This window comes from Molossus molossus, unplaced genomic scaffold, assembly GCF_014108415.1.
Source record: "Molossus molossus isolate mMolMol1 unplaced genomic scaffold, mMolMol1.p scaffold_m16_p_19, whole genome shotgun sequence".
Lineage (NCBI taxonomy): Eukaryota > Metazoa > Chordata > Mammalia > Chiroptera > Molossidae > Molossus > Molossus molossus.
In genome coordinates, this window is record NW_023425354.1 from 9457209 (window position 1) to 9471483 (window position 14275).

Here is a 14275-nt window from a genome sequence, read left to right on the forward strand (position 1 = left end):
TGTGTGTGTATATATATATATATATACGTGTACATATATATCCACACACATATATATGTGTGTATATACATATACACACATATATATATCTCATATGTAATTGTGTATTCCTCAAATTCTTTTCCTTTTTTTTTTATCCTCACCCGAGGACATTTTTCCATTTTTTGTTCAGATAGAGTGGGAGGGAGAGAGAGAGAGAGGGAGAAACATCAACGTGAAAGGGACACATCGAGTGGTTGCCACCCGTACGACCCAACCAGGGCTGGGGACAAACTACAACCGAGGTATGTGCCCTTAGCGGGAACCGAACCCAGGTCTCTCTGGACCGCAGGCCGACACTCGAACTGCTGAGCCAAACTGGCCAGGGCTTCATTTTTTTTTAAATTTTATAATAAAGTACATGATTGTATGCTAAATCATGTTATTACTATTTTAATTGTGGCATTTAGTTTTTCATTTTGTGATGTGGAGCTCTAACTTAGTCTGCTATATCTATTTAAGGATCTCTTAAGAACCAAAAGGATATTACTAATGTATATATATGTTGTGCAGAATTCCCATAACATTTATCACATAATCAGATAGAAAGTTTTTATGTTAGTTTAATTGGTTTCTTTCAAGAAATAAAATGGAATCATTAATGAACTGTATTGAAGTACCTATACCGACTTAATGTTCCCTATCTATCATTCTGTCTGTAACATATTTCTTTTAATTTATAATATGCTAAATAGCCAACAGATATATTTCTATGAGCAAACATTCCTTGGAATTCTTAGCAATTTATAAGAATGTTAAAAGGGTCCTGAAACAAAAAAGCTTGACAGCCACTGTGCCAGCAGAGTAAATTTAGACATACTCTATTTTTAAAGGATACTGTATAATAATTCATGATGTTATGCTTAACTACACAACATTTGAAATTTTATGTGTTCTTTTAGGTTTATTTTCTGCTCTAGACACTCATTCAAGTTTGGGTGTTATTTCTTATGGTGTTTCCATGACGACTTTGGAAGATGTCTTCTTAAAGCTAGAAGTTGAAGCGGAAATTGACCAAGCAGGTAAAAAAGAAAAGTAACAAAACATTTTAGGCGATAAACCAGACAGATAGTAAATAAGACAAGTAGTTATATAAGCATGTGAAATTTATATTTTGAGGAAGGAAAGGCTGAGATAAACAAGTAACCAAGTAGTTGAGATATTTACTGATAGTTATAGGAGTTATGAAGCAAATAATGGGATGGTCTGGGGGGCAGATAATTTAAATTGTATCTTCAAGGAGGACTCACTCTATTGAGATGACACTTAAACTGAGATCTGGATGGCAAGGAAAATCTAGGAGAAGATTTTATGCAGAGCTTTCCAGATAAAGGGAACTGCTACTACAAAGGTGTAAATTGGGGAATTAGTTGCAGAAAAAAAGACACCATGGATGGAGTTGAGTGATCCAAGGAGATCAGAGGGGTAGGCAAGGGACCAGATCATGTTTAGTCTTTGAACGTCTGGAAAAGAATTTGTGTTGTTTTCTTTGTGCAATGTGAAGCTATTAATTTTAAAGAAAAGGAATAAATGATTTGATTTGCATTTTTAAAATATGCCTTCTGGTTATTGAATGACAGTAGATTGTAAAGGAAGTGTGGAAACAGGAAGACCAGTTAGAAAACTATAACATTTAATCTTAGTTTGAACTAGGATGGTAGTGAAAATATACAAACATGAACAGATTTGAGTTATATTAGTTTTACTGATGATGACTTGCTGATGGAATTAAGTGTTAGGGGTTGAGGAAAGGGAAGAATCAAGAATAATTAAACCCTGGCCGGTTTTGCTCAGTGGTTAGAGCGTCTGCCTGCGGTCCAGAGAGACCCGGGTTCGGTTCCCGCTAAGTGCATGTACCTCTGTTGCAGTTTGTCCCCGGCCCTGGTTGGGTCGTGTGGGTGGCAGCCACTCGATGTGTCCCTTTCACGTCGATGTTTCTCTCTCTCTCTCCCTCCCACTCTATCTGAACAAAATATTGAAAAGTGTCCTCGGGTGAGGATAAAAAAAAAGAAGAAGAAGAAGAATTCCTAGCCCTGGCCTGTTTGGCTCAGCACTTAGAGCATCGGCCCGTGGAACAGAGAGTCCTGGGTTTGGTTCCCGCTAAGGGCACGTGCCTCGGTTGCAGTTTGTCCCCGGCCCCGGTTGGGGTTGTGTGGGTTGAGGAGCCAGTTGATGTATCTCTCTCACATCGATGTTTCTCTCTCTCTTCTTCTCTCCCTGCCACTTTATCTGAAGAGAAATGCAAAAATGTCCTCAGGTGAGGATAAAAAAAAAGAATAATTCCTAGCTTTTGGCTTGAGAACTGAGAATGGAATTGCCATTCCTGAGAATGGGAAGGAGCAGGTTTGTGGGAAGAGGGAACCCAGGCATGAATTTTGACTATATTATTATAGATGCTTATTAGACATCCAAGTGGAAATACACAGTGAGCAATTGGGTTAACACACTTGGAGCTAAGTGAAGATGTTGGGTCTGAACGTGTGAATTTTGAAGTTACTCAAACATATCAATGGTGCCATGGGATTGGATGGAATCACTTAGGGAGAGAGGAGAGGAGAGGAGTGGGGCAAGCCCCAAGGTCGAGCAATGAGGGGACAAAAGGGGCTGACTGAGGAGCTGAAGAAGATGTCAAAACCAGGACAAAATGGCATTTTAGGAAAGAGGAAGTAGTAAATTATGTGCTGATTGCTGTGAAGAACAAGATGAGAACAGAAGAGATGTTTTTGGTAAAATAAAAGGCAGGGGTTTGGTAGTGCGGAAGCCAGCAGTGACCTTGACAAGAGCCATTTCAGTGGCGTGGTAAAGACGGATCTGTAGTTTAAGGTGAGAATGTGAGTTGACTAAACGTATGATTGAAGTGGCAAGATGATTGCAGTGGTAGGTCAGGGAGAAAAGAAGATGGGTGTTTTCCTCAAACATGGAGGCAAGAGGGAAGTCAAGTTATGATGAGGATGTGATATTAGACTATAGTCAGAGGGAAAGTTTACATAAAATGTTTGGATCTTATATCATTGTAGAGGCAACAAGATCTTGAAATTTTTTCTCTTTCTCTTTTTTAATCCTCACCCAAAGGTATTTTTCTGTTTATCTTCAGATAGAGTGGGAAGGAGGGAGAGAGAAACATCGACGTGAGAGGGATACATCGACTGGTTGCCTCCCGCACGGCCCCAACCAGGCCTGGGGATGAACCGCAACCGAGGTACATGCCCCTGACTGGAATTGAACCCGTTACTCATTGGTCCACAGGCTGACGCTCTAACCACTGAGCAAAACCAGCCAGGGCAACAAGATCTTAAATTTGTGCATACATCCAGTTTGATGAAATCGAGTGGAGATAAAGGTGTGGGGATGGAGGAAATAAAGGAAGTTAGAAGTCAGGATGTAGAATGCAGTATCAGTGAATATGTTTGTCATAATTAGGGTAATAGACGAGAATTAGACGGAGAAAATGCTTGTACATGTGGTGCTGATACAATTTGAGGTATATGAAGTAGTTTCTAGAAAGACCTTCATCTTTAAGGAATATATCATAATTTTCTATTCTTTTGTTTTGGCAAATAGATTATAGTGTATTTACTCAGCAGCCACCTGAGGAAGAAATGGATTCAAAATCTTTTGATGAAATGGAGCAGAGCTTACTCATGCTTTCTGAAACCAAGGCTTCTCTAGTGAGCACCATGAGCCTGTGGAAACAGCAGATGTATACAATAGCAAAATTTCATTTCCTTACCTTGAAACGTGAAAGTAAATCAGTGAGATCAGTGTAAGTATCATCACTCTTATGCCTTACGAGTTGTTTTTAAGGATACAAATTGGGTTTACCATCTTAATTTTTATGATGTAGACATATATAAATAATCTCTGTAGTTTTGAAAGATTAAAACTAATTTCACATGTCAGAGAAAAAAATATGCTTATGGTAGTTTCATCCACTGCCATTAGAGCCTTACCCCTTTTTTAAACTAGCATTTTTTTTTTATCTCATTTATAAAATGAGGAGTGACAGATAATATTCTCTAATTGTATAGTTTTTGAATTACTGTCACTGTATTTAAATTTATTCTGCAGTCATATTTTTCACAATTTTTTCATCTGTTGCTAATATTTATTAGTAAACAGCAGGAAGAACAACTTTTATCCCTATTTATTAGATGAAGAAACTGGAATATTAAAGGAGGCTCCATAGCTGATAGAACTGGGATCTAAATGACATCTCTTCCACTTAGCTTTGCTTTTCTCAGTTAGGTTCCCATGGGTGCTAGACATTGAATTGTTCGGATATAACATTAACTACTTTCGTGCACTGTACACCTGTCTTGTTAATACCAAAATGGAGGTAGAGATAAAACAATAAAGTTTTGTTATATGTTTGAAATATGCTGAATTCACTTTTTGGGTCCAGACATATTCAGTATCAAAGAAATATCTAATACATTCCTCTGTCAGTATTACAGAAAGTAAAATATTTATTTAAATTAGCACGTTTTAGGTTATTTAGTTGAACATTACCCTCATACTCCCTGAAAAAGTAGAAGTATCTTAGCTCAGGCTTCTAATATAGACTGGGTGGCTTGAACAACAGAAATTTATTTTCTCACAGTTGTGGAGGCTGGAAGTCAGATTAGGGTACCAGCATGGTCAGGTTCTGGTAAGGATCTTTTCCTGGCTTGCACATGGGCCACCAACCTGCTCTGTAGCTCATGAACTCTTTGCACACCCACAGAAAAAGAGGTCCCTACCTTCATGACCTCATCTAACCCTCATTATCTTCTAAAGGCCTCATTTCCAAATACTGTCACATTCGGGTGTAAGGCCTCAATGTATGAATTTGGGGGGAGGGTGACACATTCAGTCCGGAACAGAATGTGTTCTGTGGTGAAATATGCATTGAACCATCTATGTAGTTAGGAGATATTTTATCTTATATTTCCTCTCTTAAGGAGTTGTTCATTAACATAATAAAAACATAGGAGAAGTTCTGTGGTAAAGAAACTACATCAACTTTGTTTAAAATGCAGTTTCCAAATATTTTTAAATATGAAGTTTTTTTTAACCTAAAACACCTATTAACTTATGGAACTAGAGATTCATGTAGCATGCATTTTAGAAATGCTGATTTAAGTATATACCAATTTAAGAAAGTTTTTTTTAATTATAGGGTTTCTGAATATGATAAGCATGATAATCCAAGCTCTCTCTTCCCACTTGTCATACCTATCACATACATTGTAGAGATATTTCACAGGATAAGATAGAAGGATGTCTGCCTTACAGGTAGAAGGGCATTTTGAATGGGTAATAGAGTTATGTAGTGGACCAGTTGCAAGTGATTATCCTTATAACTGACTCGAGTATGTTGTTCTTTGCCCCTGGAGGAGCAGTGCAAGTTGATGTGGTTAGGATGATATTTCAAAGATATCAATCATTCGGAGTTTCACTGTATTTTCTTTTCTTTCTTGTATCTAAAATATTTTTGTGTCATTTTCTAAAATGTAAGGACAGTAAATAATTAGAATAGAGGTAAATGTGACATTAATGTCTGATTCTTTAATAGTTGTACCCACAGGTTTACATACCCTATAAAAATTTCAGGGTGGCTCCGATCTAAAATATACATTTATAACTTTTAACTTTGTCATTGAATATTTGACTTTCTGTTCAATATTGTCATGAAGTCATTTTGGAGAGAAGAAATTCTACTCCCAAGTGTTATTTTTTTCAAGTTTTTTTCTTTTTTAATGAGTACCTTTTAACAGTCATGTGAAGAAAGATTTTAAAAATGGATTTACATGGTAATGTGCCTTGAACTGTATTAGGTTTTTTCTCTTTCAGGTTGCTTCTGCTTTTAATTTTTTTTGCAGTTCAGATTTTTATGTTTTTGGTGCATCGCTCTTTTAAAAATGCTGTGGTTCCCATCAAACTTGTTCCAGACTTATATTTCCTAAAACCTGGAGATAAACCTCATAAATATAAAACAAGTCTGCTTCTTCAAAATTCTACTGGTGAGAGTGTGTGAAGGTCTGTGAATGTGTGTTGGTTGGGCTATGGGGGAGAAGGGTAAATATAGGTCAGAGATATGTATTTTAGAAATGTATGTAGAGTAAAGGCATGTTCTGTCTGCACAAATCTAAATTAAATAGAATTCCTTTTTAATGCTGAGCAGTATGTTACAGATATGAAATTTTGGTTAAAGTATAGATGACAGTATTTTAAAATACTCTAATTTATACAGCTTATAATAATAAAATTTCCTTTTTAATAATAACAATATTCTCAAAGCAGCATGTTTCACCTCAAAATTTATGATGAGCAAAATAAACTTTAGAAGTTGAAAAAAACCTTTAGAATTACTGCATGTAATATTTATGCAGTTATCTACCAAATAGAAATGTTTAAATTTTCCAAGGTTATCTGAAAAATTAGAATTAAAAGCACCTTAAGTGTAAATGTTTATAATCAAATACATTACATTTATGATGGATATTTTTGGATTTGCAATTGGTTAGTCTTATTACATAATTGTCAGATATGAAAAAAATTAACACATGGCCTGAGCAATAGGCAGAATGAATAAAATATATAGGATCCTGCTTTTCAAAATAATAAAACCTAATACAGACATTTATTCATACATAATCAGTTGTTCCTGCAACATCTCCTATCTGCAAAAATAGTTTGTAGTCCCCAGGTTCTTGAGGAGAAAGTCTAGATTAGCTAGCTGGCAGACTTACAGCAAAACAATAGCTTGTTCATTTGCTTATCTTGCTGAAGTGTGTTAGAAAGTTGCATTTCATGCAACCTCTTCTATATTTATAAACTCCTTGGGGTTTAACATCTCCCAGTGCTTCACTTATATTCTAGTATCTCCCTTTCCCCCCTTTATTAAAAAGAATGTTTCATTGATTTTTAGAGGGAGAGGAAGAGGGAGAAACATTGATGTGAGAGCGTAACATCGATTGGTTGCCTCCTGCACGCTTGCCACGTGGGCATGTGCCCTGACTGGGAATCGAACCAGTAAGCTTTTGGTGCATGTGACAAGCCCAACCAACTGAGCCACACTGGCCAGGGCTAGTATCTTTCTTTCTGATTCAGTATTAACTGAAGAGCTTTACCCAGTATTAAAATAATAATCATAGTTGGAGATGATTATAAATTACTCTTAAAATCATCACTCTTAAAATCTGATTTTCAGTTTATCATGTAGCCTTTATTCTTTTGGAGAAAAAATGCATTTAGTGATCAAAAACTACTTTTAAATAGAAAGTGTTATGTTTTACAATTTTTTTTCTTTTATTAGAATTCGTGTTTTGAGGTTTAATATACATTTCATGTTGCTAAAATATAGTACTGCATGGAGCCTTATACTCTGATACTGTGAAATTTGTTGTGTATTTTGAGAATTGTACATATATCTCAAATCTTTCTGCTTTGAGTTCACTCTCAATTGATTTGAAGAAATTTTAGTATTTCCAAAGTATTTCCCCTTTTGTTAAATTTTTGTATTTCTGGGATTGCTTACAAAAGTATCCCATATATTCTTGGGTCTTGTTTTTTGGTCCTAAATAAAGCCATGTTTTCTTAAGGCATCACTGGCTTCTGTATGTACATATTGTGTATATATTGGTTGGTATCTCACCCTCCTTATAAAGCTTTTTTGTATCACAGGTGATACAGTTTCTTCATTTACAATATAGCTCTCTTCTCAAGAGTGCACAGCTACTCTGACAAGCTGGAAATGAGAGGTCAATTAAGGCACAAGATTAGGAATAAATGTAGTATCACCAAGATCACTCTTCTCTCTGACACTGAGGTTTGATGCTGAGCCTGATCTACCCTGCCACACTACTTAGTTACTGATAGTATTTTCCTTTGGTTGGTTTCCATTTTACTCAAAGTCATATTTGTCCTTTCTTGAGTAATGTAATATTTTAATTCATCAGGCATGTTGGTGTGAACTTTAAGCTTAGATAGGAGTCAAAGTTTTTCCCTTGGTTCCAGGCAATTTAAAGAATGTAGATGGAGACCTGATGATTGTGTTTTAATATTTTAAGGTAGTTTAGTTAGCATTTATAAAATGATGTGTTTAGAGCACACAGAAATCCCCTAAGGCGTGCTGTTACCTAACTTCTCACTGTGGCTTCTACCTTTCGAAGCCCACAGGTCATCTTGTTACATAAAATTGCCAGATAGGTTTTATTGTCACTTTTTAACCAAATTTCAGGTATGATAGATGGAATTTCAGTGTGAGTAATAGTTGTAGCAGCAGCAGCAGCAGCTAAAATTTGCACAATTACTGTGTCAGGTTCTGTTCAAAGGCCTGTGTTTGTATTGACTTGAATCCAGATTGAGTGGCTCCAGAGCCAATGTTCCTAATAATGTTGTAGCTAATGAAGATAAAATACTTTTTAATGAAGAGAGCGTTCTTTCCAATGTTATTAAAAGCCTGTATCTGTTTGTCATTTGAACTGATTCTTTATTATTTGCTTACTTTCTAATACCAGACTCAGATATCAGTGATCTTATTACCTTTTTCACAAACCAGAACGTAATGGTGACGATGTTTAATAACAGTGACTATGTATCTGCTGCTCCCCATAGTGCAGCTTTAAATGTGATGCTTTCAGAAAAGGTAAGAGTAATGTATATGAATGTACCTATTTGAAAGTTATAAAAGATTAAGATATTTTCTCTGAAATGAATACTTTGCTGATTTGTCCTCATTAAGTGGAAGTTAGAATTTACTTTTGGAAATAGCTGTGTTTATTTATAATATATTTTATGCACTGATGGATGACCAATAAATAAAGCTTAAAGGGAATTTAATTTTATATTACATTTCTGTTTAAAATATCAAAATATCTGTAAATTCCAGACCAGGTTGTCTTTCTCATTGAGTATTATTTTTATGATTTACTGAGTAGCTTTTAGTACAGTTAGAATTAGCTTAGTGAATGAGAAAAGCTTGGTACATAGCAACAATATATCCATTAAGATTTATATATGGTGTGTAATAAGTCTCTCTCTTCTAAATCGTAGGACTATGTTTTTACAGCTGTTTTCAACAGAACTATGGTTTATTCTTTACCTGTATTGATGAATATCATTAGTAACTACTACCTTTATCATTTAAATGTGACTGAAAACATCCAGGTCTGGAATACCCCATTCTTTCAAGTAAGCAGACTTAAAAATGTGTGTGTGTGTGTGTGTGTGTGTGTGTGTGTGTGTGTTTCTGTAATAGCATGTTTTATTCTCTATTGCTATACTGTTTCCTAACAGCTTTATTAAGGTATACATCATACACTATCTATTTTACCCATTTAAAATGTACACCTCAGTGGTTTTTATTATAGTCATAGAGTTCTGCAGCCATCCAGTCAGTTTTATATTTTATCACTTCTGCAAGAATCCTTTGTGCCTATTAGTTCATCACTTCGTATTTCTCCCACCTCCACCCCTAACTCACCACTAATCTACTTTCTGTCTTTATGACAATGTTTTCTATACCCAAAACTTTTTTTAGTTTCCTGTGATCTTTTGCTTTGCCATCTTTAAATAGAAATCACATCGAAGATTAATGTAGTACTCTTCTTGTTACAGTTATACATAGGTATGGGAACAAAGTAACAAATTTGCATTTTAAAAAATTCACTGGCACCAGGGTGGAGAGGAATTTCTGTTTGGAGAATTATGGAGGAAAGAAAATTAAAGAAATCAAATCAGAGATTCTTTCACTAAATAGCTTAGATGAAAGGCGATGGTGAGTGCATTAATTCAGTTGCAGTGATAATATGAGCGATGGAAAAAGGTGTTAAAGAAATATATGGCATTCTCCATCACTGATGTATTTGTGAGGTGAGAATAAGAAAGGATTCATATTACTTATAGTTTTGGGTAATGCGCATGGTAGTATCATTCACCAATTTTGAGAACATTGGCAGAAGAGAGATTTTTGTATTTTTGGTGGAATAGAGACGCTGATTTCAGTTTTTATTTACTTATTTTATCTTTTTTGTTGAGTGGGAGGGAAAGAGAGGAAGAGAGAGAGAGAAACATTGACATGAAAGGGACACATCGAGTGGCTGCCTCCCGCATGACCCAACCAGGGCCCAGGGACAAACTGCAACCAAGTTATGTGCCCTTAGCGAGAAACCAACCTGGGTCTCTCTGGACCGCAGGCCAATGCTCTAACCGCTGAGCCAAACCAACCAGGGCTGATTTCAAGTTTTAATCTACCAAGTTGTTCTGGCATTTGTGCCTAATGGACATGTAAGAGGCATTTGGATGTGTGACTGTGGAGAGATTTCTGGATAGGAAATAAATATTTCTGAGTTACCATTGAATAGGTGATAGTGAAATCATCAAAGTTGTAAATCATCCCTCCTGAATTTTTATTGTGAAATATTTCAAGCCTACAGAAAATAAACATGTTTTTCTACTACCCAGATGTTAACAAATGTTAATATTTTGTTATACTTAAAAATTTTTTAAACTTTAAAGATACATTTGAAATCCCCAGTGTACCCCTACCCAATCTTATTTCCTTCTTTAGCTTCACAAAGTAACCACAATTCAAAATTTATAATTTCCATACATGTTTTGATGTTACTACATTTGTATGTATCAATAACTATTATAATAGATCATCCTACTTCCATTTTCCATCAAATGCTGACATATTACCATACTATTTTTAAAAACTGGAGGGAAATAAATGAGGCTTTTCAAAGCTCACTATTCATGGATATAGTTTTATTTTTTATTATTATTATTATTTTAATCCTCACCTGAGGATATTTTTCCATTGACTTTTAGATAGTGTGGGAGGGAGGGAGAGAGAGAGAGAGACAGAGAAACATTAATGTGAGAGAGACATACTGGTTGGTTGCTTCCCACACAACCCCAACAAGGGCCAAGGATTGAACCGCAACTGAGGTGTGTACCCTTGACTGGAATTGAACCCACAACTCTTTGGTCTGTGGGATAACACTCTAACTGCTGAGCCAAACTGGCTAGGGCTAGATGTAGCCTTATTAATGGTCCACATTTTTTTCTTAGTTCATCAGATTCTGTGTAATTGAATCCAATTGTAATTTCATTAATTTCCACTGCTTGTACTAATTAGCTTACATATTTGTTGGTTCTCTCCATTGTAATGTACCAGAGTTTGGGGAAAATTCTGTAGTGTCATAGGGCATGACTGAAGGAATTGACTTTATTGCTAAAAACTCAGAAGACCAGGATCAACAAGATGCACTGTTTCTACATTGTCCTGTGGAGGGGTGTGCCAGGGCCAGAGTGTCTGCTAGACATGGTTGGGTTCTGTTCTAGTGCAGATTATTTTCCCTGTCTCATGGATATATCTTCTTACAGAATAAGGTAACATAATGACCTTGTTGAGGGCAGTGAGTAATACAGTACACTTAGTTCTGGGTAGTTTGCATTTGGGCAACAGCTGATTATGAGGTTGCCTGGAAAAGGTAGCTGTCTATACGTGAACCCTTGGGGCAACTAGGGACCATTGGGGCCTGTGGTAGCTATAGTTCCCCTTGCTTGGGAGAAACAGCTTCTGGTTCCATAGGAAGCTTGGTACAGCTTTTCCCATTGGAGAGAAGTAAGGCCCCAAGATCTCACCTGGCTTATAATCCAGGGAACCCAATGAAGGCATCAAAGATTGTCCTGAGATGGTCATGTTAATTTGCATACATAGGACCACTGGTGGATATGTTAACTGCTTTTCATGCAATTATTACTTTTAATGAAATGCTGAAGCTTAATTTATATGCCATAATTTCTGTGTTGTAGATAAGAAAATGGAAGTCCAATTATTTGCTCAGGATCTTATAGCTATTTAGTAAGTGGCAAAGTTGGTACTGTATCTCACTGCCTGTAAACTGCCCTCTCTTCTTTCCTATAGACTATGCCTAGGATGCTTATCGTAATGTGTTTCTTCAGAGATTTTGATAGTCTTTTAGAAAGTACTAAGATGATATCAAGTGATTCTCAGTTCCATTTCTTATTCTGTGGTTGTTTTTCAGGAAATTACAGATATCATTTTTAAAATTGAGCTATATTTTCAAGCAGCTTTACTTGGAATCATTGTTACTGCAATGCCACCTTACTTTGCCATGGAAAATGCAGAGAATCATAAGGTAATGACCCAGTTAAAATATTACAGGTATGGTTTGCTAGTAAGAAATCTCATTAAGCCCTGGCCGGTTTGGCTCAGCAGTTAAGAGCGTTGGCCGGCAGACAGAGGAGTCCCGGGTTTGATTCCCGCTAAGGTCATGTACCTCAGTTGCAGTTTGTCTCCGGCCCCTGTTGGTGTTGTGCTGGTGGCAGCCAATCAGTGTGTCTCTCTCATGTCAATCAATGTTTCTCTTTCTCTCTTCTTCCCTCTCTCTTCCTCTCCCCCTCCCGCTCTATCTGAAGATAAATGCAAAAATATCCGCGGGTGAGGATTTTAAAAATCTCATTAAAAAATAACCTGTTTTGCATGAGTGCAAGACTTATGTATAATTGTTTCAGGAGTAAGCAAATGGAGTATAAATACATTTATTATAATTCTTATAGTAGTACACGGTTGTGACTAAGCAAAACACAGTTTATTCTTGTATTATTTATTATTATTTCCTATGCAAACAACTATCAACCTACATTTGCCCCACCTTGTAGTAATAACTATCATTTATTACTCAAATCCTTGCCATCTTCTTTAAAAGTTACATCCTTTAATCCTTACAATATCGTGAGGTAAGTTTTATGTTACCTCCTTTACAGGTCAGGAAATGGAGGATGATATTCTTTATATATTGTGTCCAGGTTGATTCATCTTGTTTAAATAGTGTATCTGAGAACTGACTATGACTATAGAACTGACTATATTCTTAATTGATACACTCCCCTTTAACTTTTAATGGAGTGTATTGATTGTATAAGGCACTTAATTGTTAAGTGAAAAAAAAATGGTTGAAAATAATTGTCATTTCCAGGGCCTAGGAAAAATTGCTATGTGCACAGAGGTTTTCTTTAGTATTCTTTCACCTTCTTCTCTGTTCCTTTCTCTTTTTAATATCCTCCATCCAGGCAGATGGCAGGTGATCTTACACAGTTTTTGACAGGTCAAAGCCTTCCACTCTTCTACTCTGCTGGGGCTGTCTCTTACTCCTCTAATCAAAACTTTTATTCTCTTCATGTCTGTTCTTAGTTCAGTGGAAGCAAATTTGTCTAAATTAATTTATACAGTGTGATTAATAATAAGGTTAAGCCTCATGTAAGAGTGGAGACATTTAAAAAATATATTTAATTCTGTTATACATATTCATAAAAATTATCCACAATCTTTACCATTCAAAGATATAACTTATTAGACAGTTGCATTTTTCTCTTTTTTGTTTCCACTTAAATGGCTTTTATTTTATTTTATTTTATTTTTGGTACGTGCCCCTAGCGGGAACTGAACCCCGGACTCTCTCGTCTGCAGGCCGACACTCCAACCGTTGAGCCAAACCGGCCAGGGCTCCACTTAAATGGTTTTTAATTCAAATTATCATTTGGAGGTAATTGCAGATATGTATTAGGTTGTAAAAAATAATACAGTGAGATCCTGTGCACCCTTATCCAATTTATCCCAATAAAAACATCTTGCAAAACTAGTACGATATAAAACCAGGATATTGACATCAAGAGGCAGAACAGTACTGCCACCACAGAGATCCCTTCTGTTGCCCTTTTCAAGCTGCATTCCAACCCTGCCCCCTCCCTGACCTCTGGCAACCACTAATTTGTTCTCTATTTCTATAATTTTGATGTTTCCAGAATGATTAAATGGAATCACAGTGTATTTTCTTTTGGGATTGGCTTTTCTCGCTCAGAATAATTAATTCCTTGGAGATTCATCTAAATTGCATGTCTTAGTACTTCTTTCTGTTGCTCAGTAGTATTTCATGATGTGAATCAGGGTTGTCTCTGGGATAAATGCCCAAGAGGACAATACTGTGTTGTGTGGTGACTAAAAGTTTAGTTTTATAAAAACTGGTCAGAATGTTTCCCAGATTGGATATACTATTTGACATTCCCACCAGAAATGTATGAATGACAAAAGCATTCAATTGGATTATTGAAAGTAATTGTATTTAACTTGGTTTATGTTTTTATACTTATATTTGAATTTATATTTTGGTTCTTATAATTCATTGGACAAAGGACAAAAGTTGTTCTTTTTTTAAATTTTTAA

General features: G+C 35.9%; 1 protein-coding gene across 3 annotated transcripts in view; it reads left to right on the forward strand.

Moving 5' to 3' along the window:
• The window catches only part of ABCA5 (ATP binding cassette subfamily A member 5), a 75173-nt gene that overhangs the window by 41912 nt on the left and 18986 nt on the right, over positions 1-14275 (forward strand). For all 3 annotated transcript variants that reach the window (XR_004960313.1, XM_036268181.1, XM_036268182.1), the window contains 6 exons: positions 942-1061; positions 3601-3802; positions 5872-6041; positions 8541-8668; positions 9076-9213; positions 12078-12191. Coding sequence is in view for 2 of the 3 variants with exons in the window: in XM_036268181.1 (XP_036124074.1) it covers positions 942-1061; positions 3601-3802; positions 5872-6041; positions 8541-8668; positions 9076-9213; positions 12078-12191 (872 nt within the window). In the remaining variant the exon portion in view is untranslated. The remainder of the gene's footprint in view (positions 1-941; positions 1062-3600; positions 3803-5871; positions 6042-8540; positions 8669-9075; positions 9214-12077; positions 12192-14275) is intronic.